We start from the raw sequence: 17,897 nt of genomic DNA on the forward strand, positions 1-17,897 counted from the left end.
CAATGATTTATTTTTTTAAAACTTATGTGAAATTCTAATATTGAATTTTGTAACCAATGTTGGCTTTAAACATTCACATGCTTATTTACAAAAGGAGTCCAGAAACTATAATTGAGTGCTTAGTTGAATAGGTGTTAATTCCATGGTAATTTGACTACTTGATTTAATAAGGAATAAATGATGCCATCAAAATCTGCCTCTCCAAGTGCATGTAATCCGGTTTTGTTGGCTAAGCTGGATTGAATCATCTTGGAAACACCTCTAGATCTCTAGGAATGGAGGGGTGATAGCATCAAAAAATTTTGGGAGTACTCCTAAAAGAAAAAAGAAAAAACAAAAAGTTAGAACACTAATGTATATCAGCTAAAAAAAAAACAAAACACAAACTTCATCAAGAAACCATACTTGCAAAGTAAGAACACTAAATTATAAATAATAAAAGTCAATATAGAGGTGGTTTACAGAACATCATATTTAAAGAAAAAGAAAAAGGTAGGGGGAATGAAGTTGAAACAAAGAAGCAATGGAGTTGAATTTGGCAACATAAAAACATTATGAAGTTACATAAGAGCATGTTGTCACTATAGAAGAATTAAAATTGCAATAGAAGTGAAAAGATTAAAAGAATCAAATCAAAACAGATCAAATAGACAAATATAAGCATTTACATGCTTATATTACAAAAGAGCAAAAAAAACTATAATTGAAGTGCATTAGTTGAATAGGTGTTTCAACTCTCAGGTAATATTAACGTAACTCATTCATAGGAAAATAAATAATGTATCAAAATATTGCTTCTCCAAATGCATGTATTAATGTTTGCTGCTAGCTAGATTGAAATCATCTTGAAGATGATGGCTTAACAGATCTGCAGTAACTTCCTAAAAGGAGAAAAGAAAAATTAGAACTACTATTATATAAAGGTAAAGAAAAAAAGGTGGGGGATAAGTGAAACAAAGAAGCATGGAGTTGATTTGGCAGCATAAAACACTTATGAGTTTAATAAGAGCAAGTTCTCACTATAGAAGCATTGCAAATTAGATAGGGAAGGAAAAACTCAGCTTATCAAGAGGAGTACAAAAGAAGTGATTGCACTGAATGAAAGCGAAAGAAGAAGACATAGTAACAGATAAAAAAGAATAAAATAGTTATTATGATTTGTTTGGAATATGGTAGTGTTTGAGAAGTAGGGTATCAGCTTATATAAGAAAAATCAATTGATGAATTATGTGTCAACTATAGTTTAAAAAATCCATAAAAAATGTAGTTAGCTAATGCCAAAGTGTATGGGGGAAAGGAATGAAAAAAATTAGAAAAGTTGTATAAGTAATGATCAGATCAAAACAAAGAAAAAAATACTTGAAGACTATTTTAATTCTGACAGTGGAGAGATTTCAATTGAATGGTCTTGGGTAAGAGTGAAGATAGTAATAGGCTACTGTACTGGTTTCTAAAAGGAAGTATATATAATTTAAAGTGTCAAAATCTCAAAAAACAAAGAGGGACAAAGTGAGACTTGATATACTTAGTTTGAAAACTAAAAAAATAACTAATAAATAAATGCAGCCATTTTTATAAATCAAATTAAGGTATATCTTTGACATATAGAGTGGTATAAAGTACTAAACTCATGAGTAAATGTTACTGGGTTGTGGCATAGTTAAGTGACATTGTTCCATGTGTTACGTTATTTTGAAAATAAAATCTTGGCAACAATTGATAATGAGAATAAAAGAAGCATGAGAACAAAATAAGAATGGGTTGAAATGAGGTAGCATACAATACTTATAAGTTAAATAAGAGCATGTTTCTCACTGTATAAATCTATTAACTAATAATGTTTCTTTCAACGAAATGAATTTATTAAAAAAATCATCACAACTACAATTAAACCAGTAAAGATCAGTTTGCTTTGCTCACATCATCGACTATGGAATTCCCCTGACACCACTAGCTTCCAAACCTAACCGGATTAAAAGGAGACATTAGCTGACCATAATGGTAAACAGAACTCAAAATATTAATTATGATTCAAAGAATAAAAATGATAACATGAACTAAAGAAGAGATCTCACCAATCTATTATAGACCACCGGTGCTGTGCTGTTTGATTTTCTAGTCCTCGGTGCATGTCCTCTATGTGGCTGTTGCTCAATTCTTTACACCAATCTACTTTTTTTTAGTGCTTTCTCCTCCGGACACCACCACCACCATCAGAACTTAGTCACAGATGAAACTCATGGTCGCAGCCGCCTCGTCAATAACAGTAACCCACACCATGGCATCAGCAGCGGACACCATAATAAGAAAAAACTCGTGCAGCTGAGGAGTCCAGATGATGAGCGACACCTTCATCAACCAGGAGGAGGGATCGTCGTTGGACATCAGAGCTTGAATAGAGGAAAGAATTGGAAAAAATGAAATTATCTTTTGGAGTAGTTGCATTAAATTAGTTTTCAATTCAAAATTTGAAAAAAGAAAGGAAGAGAAAAGGAATTTGAATAGTAACAAAAAAATTTACGATACTGATAAGGCTATTAGGGGTAAAGAAAAGAATTGGAGAATGAGGGAGGTTGCATAGAGAATATGAAAGAATAGAAAGGAGGAGAATTAATTATGAAATAAATAATGAAAAAGAGATAAAAATATATGTAAAAGAGTGAAGAAATACCACAATATGAAACCCATATGAAAGAGAAAAGAGGAACCACAATATAAAACCACCGTGAATTACGCTCCTTGAAGACACGTAGGAATTCCACTAATTGAAACATCTTTTAAGGAATAGGTATATGATAATAAGAATGCCCTAAATCATTGCAGAGGTGGTCGTTGACTTCTTAGTTAGTGATACAACTAATATTTATGCTTGTAATAATATTACAAATTAATTAACTAATTTATTTATTTTTAATTTTTTAAATGAAATATATGTCAGTACTTAATCTTTAAATAAAAAAATATTTAATAATATTAATATTTTTGTAACAAAATTATTCCGAAAAAAATATCTTAAACCATGGTATGGCCTATGTTAAAAATAAGAGACTAAATTGGAGAAAGTATGATATATTATTGAGTGAGTTAAGAATGATACAATGTAAAAGGGTATTATATATAGGAGTTAGAAGAACCAAAGCAATAAAAGCGTAATATCTTATGATAAATATATAGATATGTTAAATAATGCTAATTGATCTAATTGATCCTAATTATACCTCAAACATTCCCCCCTTCAAACTCAAGTGGAAGCTAAAGATACCATCTTGAGTTTGGACACTAGAGTCTAAAAACAAGTAGGATGATGAGCCTTCATGAAGATATCAACAGCCTGATCCAGAGTCCCAACGCTACGAGACGAACAACATCAATAGAAGGCGTTGCCAGACAAAATGGCAATCAATCTCAATGTGTTTGATGCGTTAATAAAAAACATCATTATGAGCAATCTGATAAGCACTACGGTTGTCACAATAAACATTAGTTGGGGATCATTGAGGAAAACCCAAGTATCCGAGAAGCCAATGAATCGAGACAACCTCACCAATGGTGTTAGTGAGAGCTCGATATTCAGCTTTGGTGCTTAATCGAGCAGTGAACGTTTGTTTCTTGGCTCGCCAAGAAATGAGAGAGTCACCAAGAAACAAATAATAACCAATAGTAGAACGACGGTCAGTGGGATCACCAGCATAATCAGCATTTGAGTATGCCTGAAGGGTTAAGGATGAATGGGCAGAAAAATGAAGACCATAAAACAGAGTGTCTTTGATGTAGCGAAGAATGCAAAGAATTGCAGCATAGTGAGTAGTACAAGGAGCTGACAAGAACTGGCTAAGAACATGAACTAGATAGGCGATGTCTGGTCATGTGATAATCAAGTAGATGAGACCTCCAACTAACTATCGATAAAGAGTAGGGTTATCAAAACAGAGCCATCCATAGGAGTAAATCGAACATTAGACTCAAGAAGGGTATACTCAGTGCGACTATCTGTAATTTCGACTCGAGAAAAAGATCAAAATCACACTTATCTTGAGAGAGATAGATACCATCATTTGAGAGAACCAAGATATTTCATCTCAAAAGTGTGTGAAGGGATGCTTTAAGACCAGAGATACCATCAACATCATCTCCAACAATGATCATGTCATCAACATACAAAAGTAGAAGAACAACCCCACATTCACTTTTACGAATAAAGAGAGCATTCTCATGAGGGCTGCAAGTGAAACCGATATTGTATATAATAGTGCTAAACTTTTCAAACCATTCACGAGGAGCTTGCTTAAGACCATAAAGTGCCTTACGAAGGAGACAGAATTTGCTAGAAGGACAAGAATATCCGAGAGTTGTTTCATATAGACCTTCTTTTTCAAATCCCTATTAAGAAATGCATTCTTCACATCCGTCTGATTGAGAAACCATTTTTCTGACCGCAGTAATGGAAAGGAAAACGTGAACAGATACGAGACGAGCAACAAGAGCAAAAGTCTCTTCATGATCAATACCATACTCTTGCTTACATCCTTGAGCGACTAATCGTTCTTTATAACGGTTAATAGAACCATCAGAGTGAGTCTTGATCTTGTATACCAATCTATTATCCTTAATTTCATGATCAGAAGGAGGATCAATCAAGTTCCAAGTGTGTGCTTTTTCAAGTGCTTGAATTTCTTCCTGCAAAACAATGATAATCAAGAAGATGGGAAGGTGGATTTCTTATTCTAGAAGAATGATTGGAAGGAGGAGGCATGACAGCAGAAGCAGGATCATCGTCCGGTCCGAAATCATCAGGAGATGGAGAAGGAGGAAGAGTAGAAGGCTCGAGAGGTTGACTGAAGATAGATCCTGTAGAATCATCACTAGGAAAAAATCAACATTGGAATTAATGAAAACGATGACTGAGTAGAAGGAATGGACTCAAACGAGGAGAACTTAGAAAGTATGTGATGCTCCCAAATTACAACATGACAATATATACGAATACATCTAGAAAGAGGATCCCCAACAACGATAACTCTTGTGTTCAGCGCCATAACCAAGGAAACAATACATACGAGCCCGAGGTTCAAGTTTATGAGGCAGAAGAAGAACAAAACAAACACAACCAAAAATTCGAAGAGAACTGTAATTTAGAGAAGTATGATAAAGACACTTAAAGGGAGTAATGTTACCATGGACAGAAGAAGGGAGTCTATTGATAACATGCATAACAGTAAGAACAGCTTTACCCCAAGTATGCTCATGACACAAAGAAGAAATAAGCATTGCACGAATAGAGTCAAGAATGTGACGATGTTTGCATTCAACCCGTCCATTTTGTTGAGACGTACCAAGACAAGAAAACTCAGAAAAAGTACCCTATTGAGCAATAAAAGTTAAAAGTTTGGAGTCACGGTATTCCATAGCATTATCGCATCGAAAAATCTTTAATGACCTTGGAGAACTGAGTTTAATCATAGCGACAAAGTTAATATAAATCTGAGGTAGCTCATGGCGATTAGTCATTAAATAAACCCAATTAAAGCGTGAATAATCTTCAATAAAAACTACAAAGTATTGAGTCCCTCCCATAGAATCATTGGGGGTGGGGCTCAAACATCAGAGTGGATAAAATCAAAAGGAGAGCAAGTAAGAGATGAATTATTGTGAAAAGATAAAGCAGATTGTTTGGCAGTTTGACAAGAAATGCAATCAAAAGACTCATTATTAACTTGACCCAAAATACCCTTAGACACAAGAGGACACAATTTTCCTAAAGAGCTGTGGGCAAGACGATGATGCCACAAGTGAAGGTTAGATGGAGAAGAAACAACACAGAGATATAACACAGGAATATGAAGATTCTCAAGCTCAAACAATCTTCCGACCTTACGTCCAGTCCCGATGATTTGTCCCATCCGACGATCCTGCACACGATAACCAGAAATAGAAAAATTAACATCAAAACTGAGTTCAACAAGTTGACCAATAGAGATAAGATTAAAGTTTGATTTCAGAATAAAATAAGTATCAGGCATATTTAGATTAGACTGTGAAGTAAAACTCTTATATGTCACATGCAAGAGGGAACCATCAGCAGTGTTGACAGAAGGTGCATTTGTGGTGGTAGGCAAAGATGAAAAAGGATGACGCAAAGGAGACATGTGATTAAAGCAACCAGAATTAAAATACCATTTAGAATTACCTGGAGGAGTGGAAAGAGTAGCAGAGATATTACTAGAAAAGAAGAAAAGTAGCTTAAGAAGAGACTTAATATGGATGAAGAGATAGAAGGTGGATTGAAAGAAGCAAAGTTGGTGAATTTCAGTAGCAGTAACAGCAGCAGTAAAAGCAAGCATATTCTGATTAGTGTAGTTGGAACGAGAATGATACTTGTTCTGATCTGAATGTTGTGGGCGAGTAGGACAGGTAGTAATTAAGTGTCCCAAGAGCTTGGAATAATGGCAGAATAGTGTTAGACAATTGGAGCAAATGTGACATTTCTGTTTGTATTTTCGACATTCAATAGAAGGACAATCTGAGAAGAGGTGTTCAAAACGGTTACAATTGCGACAAAATGTATCCTTTCTGTTTGTGGCAGCAAAAACATCTGACTTTTCCATGATAGTAGATACAAAGACAAGAAAGAGAAGAAACAGCAAAATTGGGGCAGAATCGAGAAAACGGAGGCCAAAATTGAAAAGAGCTTGACAGAGGAAAAATGTCGATAAATATTTTCACAAAAATATCGCATTGCAAGTATAGTCTAAACTGACAATTAAACCTCAATCAAAAATTAATTTGTTTGTCACAATACAAACCCAATAAAAATAAACCGAAGTATTTAAACCTCGTGTCGTCTCTCAAGGAATTGCGGGGAAGTATGTTACTATTGGTTATGGAAAAGTATTTTTGGGGTTTTTAAATGTTGAACAAGGAATGTAAATGACAAGAAAATAAACTAATAACTAAGAAAGCTCTTAGCAAGGATTGAGATTTAGAAGTCCTATCCTTATTATCATCATCAAATGTGATGGTAAATGTGAATTGCCTTCACTTTGTTAACCTCTAACCAATGGAGGAAGGTCAAGTGCACACAATTAACTTGAATTCACAAGTCCTAGTCAACTCATAGTGAGAGACTAGCTTTGGTGGAGTTCAAACTAATCGGCAATCTCAATTACCAATCAACAAAAGAATTTTGATAACTCAAGAGTCTCTAATTGATCAACCCAAGTTAAGAACATAGAAATCTAAATTAAAACCCAACCAAGCATTTTATCAAACACTTGGAAGGCATAACATAAAAACATAGAAACCAACAAGATATAGCAAAAGCTAAGCCTAACAATTGCAAGAGGAAACAATAACAACAAATTAAGAAAGCAATCATAAACATGACAACATAAATTGCATTAATATGAAAATTGAATCTAACATGAGGAGTTCATAAATTAAATTGGAAAAATAGAGAAATCAACAAGAGAAGTAGATGAACTAAAGTACTAGAACAAATAAAAGTAGAAAAAAAACTAAATTAAACCAAGGTAGAATTCTAAAATTGAGAAGAAACAATACTAAAAACCCTAAAACCTAGAGAGAGGAGAGAGCCTCTCTCTCTAGAAAACTACATCTAAAACCTAAAATTGTAAATGAATGTTGTGAATGATTGATTTTCCCTTCCAGCTTCACTCTGTAGTCTCTAATCAGTATTTTTGAGCCTGAAACTAGGTCCAAAGCAGCCCAGAAATTGCCCCTAGCATTTTCTCTAAATTGCAGCACGTGACACTCGTCACGCGTACGCGTCGTCCACCCGTGCGCGTCGCTGCCAGCTTCTCAAAACCTTAACTTCTTGTGTTCCTTCCACTTTTGCATGCTTCCTTTCCATCCTCTAAGCCATTCCTGCCCTGGAAAACCTGAAATCACTTAACTCACATATCACGGCATCGAATGGTAATAAGAGAGGATTAAAATTAGCAAATTTAAGGCCAAAGAAGCATGTTTTCAATCATAGCACAAAATTAGGAAGGAAAATGTAAAACATGCGAATTCTATGAATAAGTGTGAGAATAATAGATAAAATTCACTCAATTCAGCCTAAAATGTATCACGAAATAGTGGTGCATCGGAGCTCACCAAAAAACCTTAGAGAGGGTCCAACTGTCCGCCACGTCAGAAGGGGAGGATACATGACGTGGCCTGATTGGAGGAAGAAGACACGTCAAGGATGACACGGTGGTGAGATGGAGCGCGGAGATGGCGTCGGATCGGGTCAGGGAGATGAGCCGGTTGACTGAGGCAACGCATCTTCGACATGTGGATGATTCTGGAGCGTTGATCTTGGACACAAATCAACAGTTCTGGATGCGTCTGGAAGGGAGAAGAGGTATTGGCGGGCAGGGAGCTTGCAACGGCGGTGCTTCAGGGAATTTTCGGTGACGTGGTTGGGCTCGTTGGACTCAGGACGATGAGACGAAGAGAATGATGTGGTCATTGACAAAGAAAAACGTCGGAAAAAAGATCGAAAACGGGTAGAAAGAGGCTGCCGGAAGAAGAAAACATGAAAGGCTAAGAACGATTTTTCTTGGAAAAAAATAACCTATGCTCTGATACCATGTTAGAAACAAGAGACTAAACTAGGAAAAGTATGGTGTATTATTGAGTGAGTTAAATGATACAATGTACAAGTGTATATATAGGTGCTAGAAGAATCAAAACAATAAAAGCGTAATATCCATGATAAATATACAGATATGCCAAATAATGCTAATTGATTTAATTGATCCTAATTATACTCTATCAGCCTAGACGTGAGGCCCCAAACTACTTTGGATGAAGGTTGCGACTCGTTCACCAGAGGGGTGAAACTGTCCATCGTCCTTGAGCGTATGATGGTAGGGAGTACCTACAAGGAATTTCGATGCTTAAGCTAACAAGAGTTTTAAGCAGGCTTAAGTGAATTAGGATTGAGAAATACTTGAATTTGATGAGGTATTTATAGAGGTAGGTGATGACTTGAGCATCATTCCTGTATATTTTCACTTACGGTGGTAGGTAGTTTCTTCCTTAATTTTAGGGAAGTTATCCCACGTCATGGTGGTGACTGAGCTATGAATAGCATTCGAAGTCATGCTTAACAAGGTTTTACTTGCCATGCAAGTCGGGTCGGTGCGCAGGTTGTAGAACCTGTGTCCCGAGCATATTGGGTAGACTGACCCATGTGTCTAACCAACACAATCAGGATGGATCTGTTGGACTTTTGTACTCCTTACCTGACTTTTATCTTTGGGTCAGGGTATGAATAGTGCCCCTACTCGAGTTCAAATTTTCATAAGTCGATCTTTGAGTAAGCAAGTTATATTGTCATCTTCTAATTAGTTTGTTGAGAGGTTGTACAAGTGTCTCATTTTAGTGTTTTTCATAGGTCGGTCTTCTCGACGTGATTGGAACATAGTCAGTTGACTTGATGTGATTCAATTGAATTGTCGCTTCATCTTTTTGTAATTGTTCGTGCACTTTTTTAGTTTTTTTTTTAACTGTGCACAGCATTTAAAACCCAATAAATTTACTTTATTGCTCTTCACTTCCATATATATTTGCTTACATTCTTCTCTTTCTTCTTTTCGTTTCTTCCAAGTTTTTCTATTTCCTTGTTTTCCAGAAATTCTTCATCTTCTTCACATTGCTTCTATTGCGTCTTTTTGCCTTCAAGAACTTTCTTCTATCATTGTATTGGTACTTCCAAAGCTTTATAGGTGCTTCTTACTGTATTTTCTGCTAGTTCTACTTCAAGGTTAGGATTTTTTCTTCCCTCTTCTCCTTGTCTGTGTGGCTTCTTCTTCTTTGTGATTTTCTTGCATGCTTAGTAGTTGTAGTTTTTTAGTGACACCAATGATAATAGAAATACTCAGGATTTAAATCGTAGAGGTGGTACCAATGATAATAGAAATACTTGTGTTGAGTTTCAATCTTGTGTTTCTGTTTGTGGTATTCTTGATTTAGGTTTTTATGAATGGTCGTTTACTTGGAGAAGGGGGGATTTGGTGGAACGCTTGGATCATGGTCTTGGTCATTTGGCGTGGCTGACCTGTTTCTCTGATTCTAAGATTATGCACTTGCCAAAATTCAAGTCTGGTCACTCAGTTCTGTGTCTCCAATTTAAGTCTAATGTTCACAATAATTTAGGGAGGCCTCCTTTTAGATTTTAAGCAGCCTGGCTAATGCATTTAGATTTTTCTAATATGGTTAGTTCTAATTGGAGGTTTTTAAATTCTTGGTCTGATTGTATCGAAACTTTCCAAATTCTCCGAGGAATTGAAATTCTAATACTTTTGGTAACGTTCACAAAAGAGAGAGTAAAATTATTATTAGGATGCTACATGGGACTACAACTAGTATGAATTTCAGTAACATATTTTTTCTTTAGAATCTTTAATCCGATCTTTGGCAAAAGTATGAAGAAAATCTTCTCCACGAAGAGATCCTCTAGTTCTAGAAGTCTAGATGCAAGTAGATAGAGTTCGGAGATCGAAATACCAAATATTTCTATGGTACCACCATTGCCAGACGAAGAAGAAATAGGATTGGGTCTTTCCAAGATATTGATAGTAACTAGGTGTTTGGTAAAAATGCTTTAGAAAATATGGCCACTGTGTTCTACTCTAATCTTTACTCAAATGATTCCCTAGATGCCACCTTTATTCTCAAAGACTCCTTTCTTCCTTTATCTCAGAAAGAGTTACAACTTATTGGTAGGCCTATCTCTCGTATAGAAATTAAAAAGTCTATTTTTAAAATGAAAAGTTTGAATGCTCTAGATATTGATGGTATTCAAACTGTGTTTTATCAGAATCAATGGAATAATGTGGGACCTGATCTTTGCAAGCTGATTAATGACACTTTTCTCACTTTCATTCCAAAGGTTGAACCTGTGTTAAATCTGAAGTAGATGAGGCCAATCAACATGTGCAATGTCTCTTATAGGGTACTCAGTAAAACTCTTGAGAACAAATTAAAGAAGGTTATGGATAAATTGGTGAATCCTACTCAATGTAGTTTTGTACCTAAACGGCGGAGTTTTGATAATATTATTATAACCCAAAAAATCATTCACTCTATCAAGAACAGGCAAAGTTCTAAAGATTGGATGACCATCAAAATCAACTTTGAGAAAATGTATGATAGATTAAAATTGAGCTTCATCAAAAAAATTCTCTGTGATATTGGACTCCCTTCTCACATCACTGAATTAATTTGTACTTGCATTCCTAAAAATGAGGATTCTTTTGGAAAAACTTTGAAAGAATTCCTTCCCCCTAGAGATATTCATCAAAGTGATCCTATTTCTCCTTATATTTTTGTACTCTGCATGAAAAGACTCTCATCTTATTGAGACCCGCGATTAATTTGGGATTTGAAAACCATTCTGTTTGAATAGGGATGGGTCAGCTCTTTCTCTCACGTTTACTTTGCTGATGATCTAATTCTCTTTGCAAAGGCTAGTATAAAACAAGCAGAGATAATTAACAAAGTTCTTGAAGCCTTTTACACCAATCTGGGACAAAAAAAAAATCAGCAATGAAACTGTTCAAACATAAATTAATTATCACATAATAAACTATTTAAAAAAAGTAAATAATTAAAAATGAAGAATATTAGCCTACTAATAAAATTTATTATTTTAATCAATAATTATCTAACAATATTTAAAAGTATTGAATAAACATATATTATTAAATTACCAAACTAAAAATTAGACTAATGACAAAATATTAATAAAAAATAATAAATTCTACTAACTCTTAAATTTTTTCATTAAAAATACTTGAAATAAATTTAATTCTTTACCGTCCTCAAACACCCTAAATCCTTTAATACTAGTAGTAGTGTAATTTTCGTCTCCATCAATCTATTTTCTTCCAATTTCTCTCACCTTCAGGCAAATAGTAAAATTCCAGCAATTAATTCAGGCATAAAATCCAGCGGAAATTTACGAGCGTGAACTACTGGTGTGATAATGTTACAAGAATTCGCAAGAGAAATATAGTAAATGTTTCGAGGACCAAAAATCCTTCAAACGTAAACTTTTAAATAAGGGGGAAAAGCCAAAAATAAAAAATAAAATAAAATAAAATAAGCATCACAAAGACTCCTCTGCTAAAAAGACAACCTACTTAAACACATCCACAAACCGCCATATCTGGCAGATGGCCGCAAATAAAAATATGATACATCTGGCTTACAACGTAGCCCTCCAACAATCCTAACCACGCAACATGGTTCACATAACCTGACAGACACGAAAAAGAGCAACCAAAAAAAACTCACGATTAAAACTACAGTTTTAACTTAGAAGCACTTCCTGTGGACGATGGATGGGCCAGACTCATCATATTCACCCTTGGATATCCACATCTGCAAAACCAAAGCCCATTTTAGGGATCAATCTACAAGGTAATAGGAATACAACACAAACAAAGTGCTGACATTGAGTATAAAAAGAGAGGGAATTACCTGTTGGAAGGTGCTGAGAGATGCAAGGATTGATCCTCCTATCCAGACACTATACTTCCTCTCTGGTGGAGCCACAACCTTGATCTTCATGCTGCTAGGTGCAAGCGCAGTAATCTCCTTGCTCATACGATCGGCGATACCAGGGAACATGGTAGACCCACCACTAAGAACAATGTTGCCATACAGATCCTTCCTGATATCAACATCACACTTCATGATAGAGTTGTAGGTGGTTTCATGGATTCCAGCAGCTTCCATTCCAATCATAGATGGCTGGAAAAGAACTTCTGGACAACGGAATCTCTCAGCTCCAATTGTGATGACTTGTCCATCAGGAAGCTCATAGTTCTTCTCAACTGCAGAACTGCTCTTTGCCGTCTCAAGTTCTTGCTCATAATCTAAGGCAACATATGCAAGCTTCTCCTTTATGTCACGGACAATTTCCCGCTCAGCTGAGGTGGTGAACATGTACCCTCTCTCGGTGAGGATCTTCATCAGAGAGTCAGTTAAATCACGCCCTGCAAGATCCAATCGAAGGATGGCATGTGGAAGTGCATACCCCTCATAGATTGGTACAGTGTGACTTACACCATCACCAGAGTCCAGAACAATACCTGTTTGGAGGATTTGATTGAGGCACATAATCATGTGATGAAAAACAAATTAACCAAGACAGATTTCTAGAAATACAAACCAGTTGTGCGACCACTTGCATAGAGGGAGAGAACAGCTTGGATGGCTACATACATGGCGGGAACATTGAAGGTCTCAAACATGATTTGGGTCATCTTTTCTCTGTTGGCCTTTGGGTTGAGAGGAGCCTCCGTTAGAAGCACAGGGTGCTCCTCAGGAGCAACACGCAATTCATTGTAGAATGTATGATGCCAGATCTTTTCCATGTCATCCCAGTTGCTGACTATACCATGCTCAATAGGGTACTTTAGAGTAAGAATACCTCTTTTGGATTGGGCTTCATCACCTACATAGGCATCCTTTTGACCCATCCCAACCATAACACCAGTATGGCGAGGTCGGCCAACAATACTAGGAAACACAGCCCTGGGCGCATCATCGCCAGCAAATCCTGCCTGCACAGATGAGATTAAAATAGCTAAATCATTAAAGAAACCAAGACTAATATATACAGATGCAAACATAAAAAACCTACTCAGTACTAACCTTCACCATTCCAGTTCCATTGTCGCAGACAAGGGGCTGAATATCCTCACCGTCTGCCATCTTTTATGAATATGAACCTGCTAGATAACCATCAAAGAATACGTTTACTTCAAACACTTATCAGCTTAGTATAAATTAATCATCCTATAGAAAATAAGGGGAAAATCAGGGAAATGGAAAATTTTACTACCATAAGATTAAGACCTACACAATAATAGAAAGATAACTGAAAAATTTGGAAGTTATAATGCTAAGCATCTCCATTAAGACATAGAAAACCTTAAATTTACTTCAATTACCAAATGATGTTCTACCTAACGAAAGATCTATAATAAAAAACTAAATTAAATTAAAATATGGAGCCGGCCAACAAATAAAAACAACCAGAATCGCTTTGAATATAACACCAGACCAGAAAATCGAGGTTAAGGTAAACAAGCACATCAGCTATCCAAATCAAACAAAATAAGTCAAGTTTAAGCAGATCCTAGATCTCTAAAGTATAAGATCGGTATCAAAAGCAGTGGAACACTATATGCATCACACAATTTATAGATCAACAACGTCTCTTCCAGAATCCTGTTTGACCTTCATTTATGAAGAATTTCAGATCAAGTCAAATGAATCCCCGTTATCAAATCCAACGATGAGTGGACGGAGATCGAAAGTAAAGCAGCGAGAGAAAGCTTACTATGCAGAGAAGCTACGATATACAACTAAAAATTAAAGTGAAGTAAGAACAATTAAGCAGAGTTGGAACAGAAGCGGTAGAAAAAGGTGAAATGAAATGAATACCTTGAGAGAGAGAATAGAGGAGATGAACTGGAAGGATGATAACGAAAGCCAAGCACCGAGAAGAAGCAGAGGACGACGGCTATGACTATGCACTCTGTCGCTCTCTTCTCTCCACGGGAAAACGGAGTATCAAAATGACGAGAGAGATGACGGGTGAAAGAGATAAGTATATATATACTCGGGTAGTGTAAGCACTTGGAACTTGCCGTGGAATTATCAAATGGGAAATGCTATTTCAATTTTCAATCCTGAATAGTAAGCAAAGTTGGGTGCAAAATGCAAAGCAAACATTGTTTTTTATAATAGAAAAAAAATTAAAAAAGCTAAAACAAAAACATCATATGTAACGCATATTTTAAAAAAAAAATCTAGTTATAATTTCTGTTTTTTATTTAACTTTATTCTTCGATATTTATTAAAGAAATTCCCTTATTAAATTCGTTATATATGTGCTCTTCAAATTTTTAAACATAAAAATAGTTTTAAAATATTGAAAAATATAACAAAAATATTCAAAAAAAAATTTTTATAAATAATAAATAATTTTGTATTTAAAAAATTTCTTGTGTATTTGATATGAAATTTTCTAGGAGTATTAAGATAATTATTTAAAAAGTACACACAAAAAATAGACCGAGATAAGATCTTTAAATTTTTTCAATTTTAAAAAAAATATTCATTTAACATAAAATAATCAAAATTTAAGAATGAAGTAGTATATCATTTTTTTAACTATACTTGTAAAAAATTATATCAAAAATTATCTCTAAAACTCTTTCTGAATATATATATATATATATATATATATATATATATATATATATATATATATATAGTTGTAAACTTTTGTTTCGTTTTAAAATATTCTGAGGTTATTTTTGTGATTAACAAATTTGGAAAGTATTTTGTCAACAAATTAATTATTCCATGACAATTTTGATAGTTTATTCAATATAAAATTGAAAACCCACATTGTTAAACCCCTTTAGTTAGATAATAAACAAATTTAATAACTAGCGTCATGCACGGAGTTGTTTCTATTGAATATTATTATAATTTAGAATGAAAGAATAACAAGATGAATTAATTTATTAAAGAATAGAAATATAATCATAAAATAAACCTTAACATTTAAGATTTAACAATTCAAGATATGATCATCAAGTGGAACAACTCTCTTATTTATTATATTACCACTTTTACTAATACACTCCTTTAATAAAAATAAAAATAAAAATATATTTTTTATTTAATTTTATAAAAAGTCTTAAATATCCTTACTTTATTTGATTAGATAAAATATCCTTTTAAATTAATCAAATTTTAGAATTCAATTAATCCTAATTTTATAGTTTCAAATAATTTAAACAACAAAACAAAAACATATAAAAAAAACAAAAAATCAATCGTTCTTCATCTTCTCCAATTCCCCTAATCATTCGTGCCCCCCTCTGAAGCAAAGTAGTGAAAGTCCCAAACCAAAACGGCAAAACCCTAACCCTAGGTTCTTTGCCGCTACCGTCCCCAGGTGCTCAGCACTTCCGCTTCTTCCTCTTACCCCTGTCCGGAACCCAGGTAGCTTGGCACGTCGTCCCCATCCTCGCTGGCTTCTCTGTTCGTGGGTTGGAGCAGCTCGCCGTCGGGTCACTGCTTGCTGTCGTCTCTGCTCTTGCCGTCGTCTCGCCGGTTGTCGTCGTGTCTCCGTCGAAGGTTAGTGTCCCTGCTTTCAATTCTTCGCCTCCGCTTCTTCCTTTTAATTTTGCTCTGGTTGCTGAATGCTCGGTTTTTCTTCTTCCTTTTAATTTCTAAAATTTTTGTTCAAATGTTCTTGTAATGTTTGTTGCTGTGTTGTAATTGTTGGGTTATTGAATGATTATTTGATCTTCATCATCGTCATCATCAACAATGTCACTTCTTATTTCTTAATAAGCTCTTTAAAAGAGGTGTTTTCACCACTCTCGGGTGATTTTTCCCACTTCTCTCACCTTTTACTTACTGATTCTGTTCTTGAAAGACCAATTTCAGTGATCAAGGTTCTTCCTCTGCCTTATTCCAATGGAAACAGGTAACACTAGAAATTATTATAAGAGTTTCTCTAATTGATTTCCTTGTATTTTAATAGAATTTACATGACACAAATATTAGGTAATCTTGACTTTCGAAGGCTGTGCTAGTGGTCTTTCTATTGTATTATCATTTTTTTAGGTTTATTCTGAATTTGAGTCGTGGTGATTTTAGAGTTTAAAAAATTTGCAAATAGGATTTAAGCACGGAAGTGACAAAACAAAATTGAATTATCACGAAATTTCTTTTACAAAATTTGAATGCAGTATATTTAATTCATGTTTTAAGGGGACAACTAAGTTTTCTTGACCATTTTGTTGTTTGGAAATGAATTATAAGTGAGGATTCTTCAATTTAAAGTGAGTCAAATTACTTGGTATATCTTTTTGGTGTTTACAACATGGACACCGAATTCAGTGTACATATAATTCAAGATAAAGGTAGAGAACATAGAAAGCAAGAAGAATATAAAGCTTTTACTCTCTTAATAATGTTTGCACTCATTCAAAGTAGTTGCAATCTGCCAATCTGCCTGTTTAACTTGAGGGTTTTGTGGGTTATGATGAAGTGCTAGCTTAATTTACCCTGTCCTTCCAGTCTGCAGAGTAAATTGGTTAGGGATAGTTAAGCAAAATTTTTATATAAAAAATATAAGTAAGTTGAATCAATCAACATAAAGGTCAAATTGCTATGGATCTTATTCAGACTTACGACCTTAAAATTTTGTCCTTGATGCATTTAGATAACTTGAATGCCTAAAATCTATGATGATATACTTCTTGTGTAAATTGAAGCATCCAGTTATCCAGTATCCATTTTGGCTCTCTTAAGTGTTAATTATGCTAATTATTTGCAATTACAAATTACAATACAGAAAACCAATGAAAAGGTGTGTATGTAGAATATGTGTTTGTAATAATAGAACTTAACTTTTTGCATAAGGTATGTTTGTTTATTGATTCAATAAAACCATCATCTTGCAGACGATTGATGGCATATGAGAATGGCTTGATAGTACTCTGGAAATTGGCATATGTGTTTCATAACGCTTGTTAATTTTATTTCAATATTAGCTCACTCTTCATTTTCTTTGCTGTTTGTTTGATTGCATTGATTTAAATAGGTGGAGCATATCATTTGAGAACAAAATATATCGGAGGCATATGAAATTTTAGAGTTATTCTGTGAATTTGTTCTTGCTTGTGTACCTATAATTGAGAGCCAGAAGTAAGTCCATACAAATATAAGTATTTGTGCTTATTGGATGGTGTGTTTTCTTTTTAATTAGCTTACATGAAGTTAGTTTAAACTATAATCATACAAGGAGATAAGTGATCGTAGATATTTTTTCTTTGTTGTCTATT

The 17,897-nt window shown here is 34.6% G+C and overlaps 1 protein-coding gene and 1 long non-coding RNA gene across 3 annotated transcripts; both read right to left on the minus strand.

Moving 5' to 3' along the window:
- Positions 1–2,265: 2,265 nt before the first annotated feature.
- LOC140182646 (uncharacterized) lies at positions 2,266–2,762 on the minus strand. Its single transcript, XR_011878623.1, has 2 exons — positions 2,672–2,762; positions 2,266–2,390 (listed from the first exon to the last, which is right to left on the minus strand). It is a non-coding gene; the product is annotated as an uncharacterized lncRNA (long non-coding RNA).
- Positions 2,763–12,025: 9,263 nt separating this feature from the next.
- LOC112784604 (actin-7) lies at positions 12,026–14,812 on the minus strand. 2 transcript variants are annotated; one of them, XM_025827872.3, is made up of 5 exons: positions 14,470–14,812; positions 13,675–13,751; positions 13,190–13,583; positions 12,496–13,109; positions 12,026–12,396 (listed from the first exon to the last, which is right to left on the minus strand). In XM_025827872.3, exons 2-5 carry the CDS (start codon positions 13,732–13,734, stop codon positions 12,331–12,333), a joined length of 1,134 nt encoding a protein of 377 aa, XP_025683657.1. In that variant the 5' UTR covers positions 13,735–13,751; positions 14,470–14,812; the 3' UTR covers positions 12,026–12,330. The 2 variants fall into 2 exon arrangements, with proteins under 2 accessions (XP_025683657.1, XP_025683658.1); XM_025827873.3 differs by having other exon boundaries at positions 13,675–13,754; positions 14,470–14,740.
- Between the last annotated feature and the right edge of the window lie 3,085 nt (positions 14,813–17,897).

The sequence above is a fragment of the Arachis hypogaea genome, chromosome 20 (genome assembly GCF_003086295.3).
Source record: "Arachis hypogaea cultivar Tifrunner chromosome 20, arahy.Tifrunner.gnm2.J5K5, whole genome shotgun sequence".
NCBI classification, from domain to species: domain Eukaryota; kingdom Viridiplantae; phylum Streptophyta; class Magnoliopsida; order Fabales; family Fabaceae; genus Arachis; species Arachis hypogaea.

Bases quoted from the DNA above. Each gene is read 5' to 3' on its own strand.
- LOC112784604 (XM_025827872.3), bottom strand. From the start codon at position 13,734: ATGGCAGACGGTGAGGATATTCAGCCCCTTGTCTGCGACAATGGAACT. The intron at 13,584-13,674 runs GTTAGTACTGAG...TCATCTGTGCAG, and splicing joins ATGGAACTGGAATGGTGAAG to GCAGGATTTGCTGGCGATGA. The intron at 12,397-12,495 runs GTAATTCCCTCT...TTGGTTTTGCAG, and splicing joins CTCTCAGCACCTTCCAACAG to ATGTGGATATCCAAGGGTGA.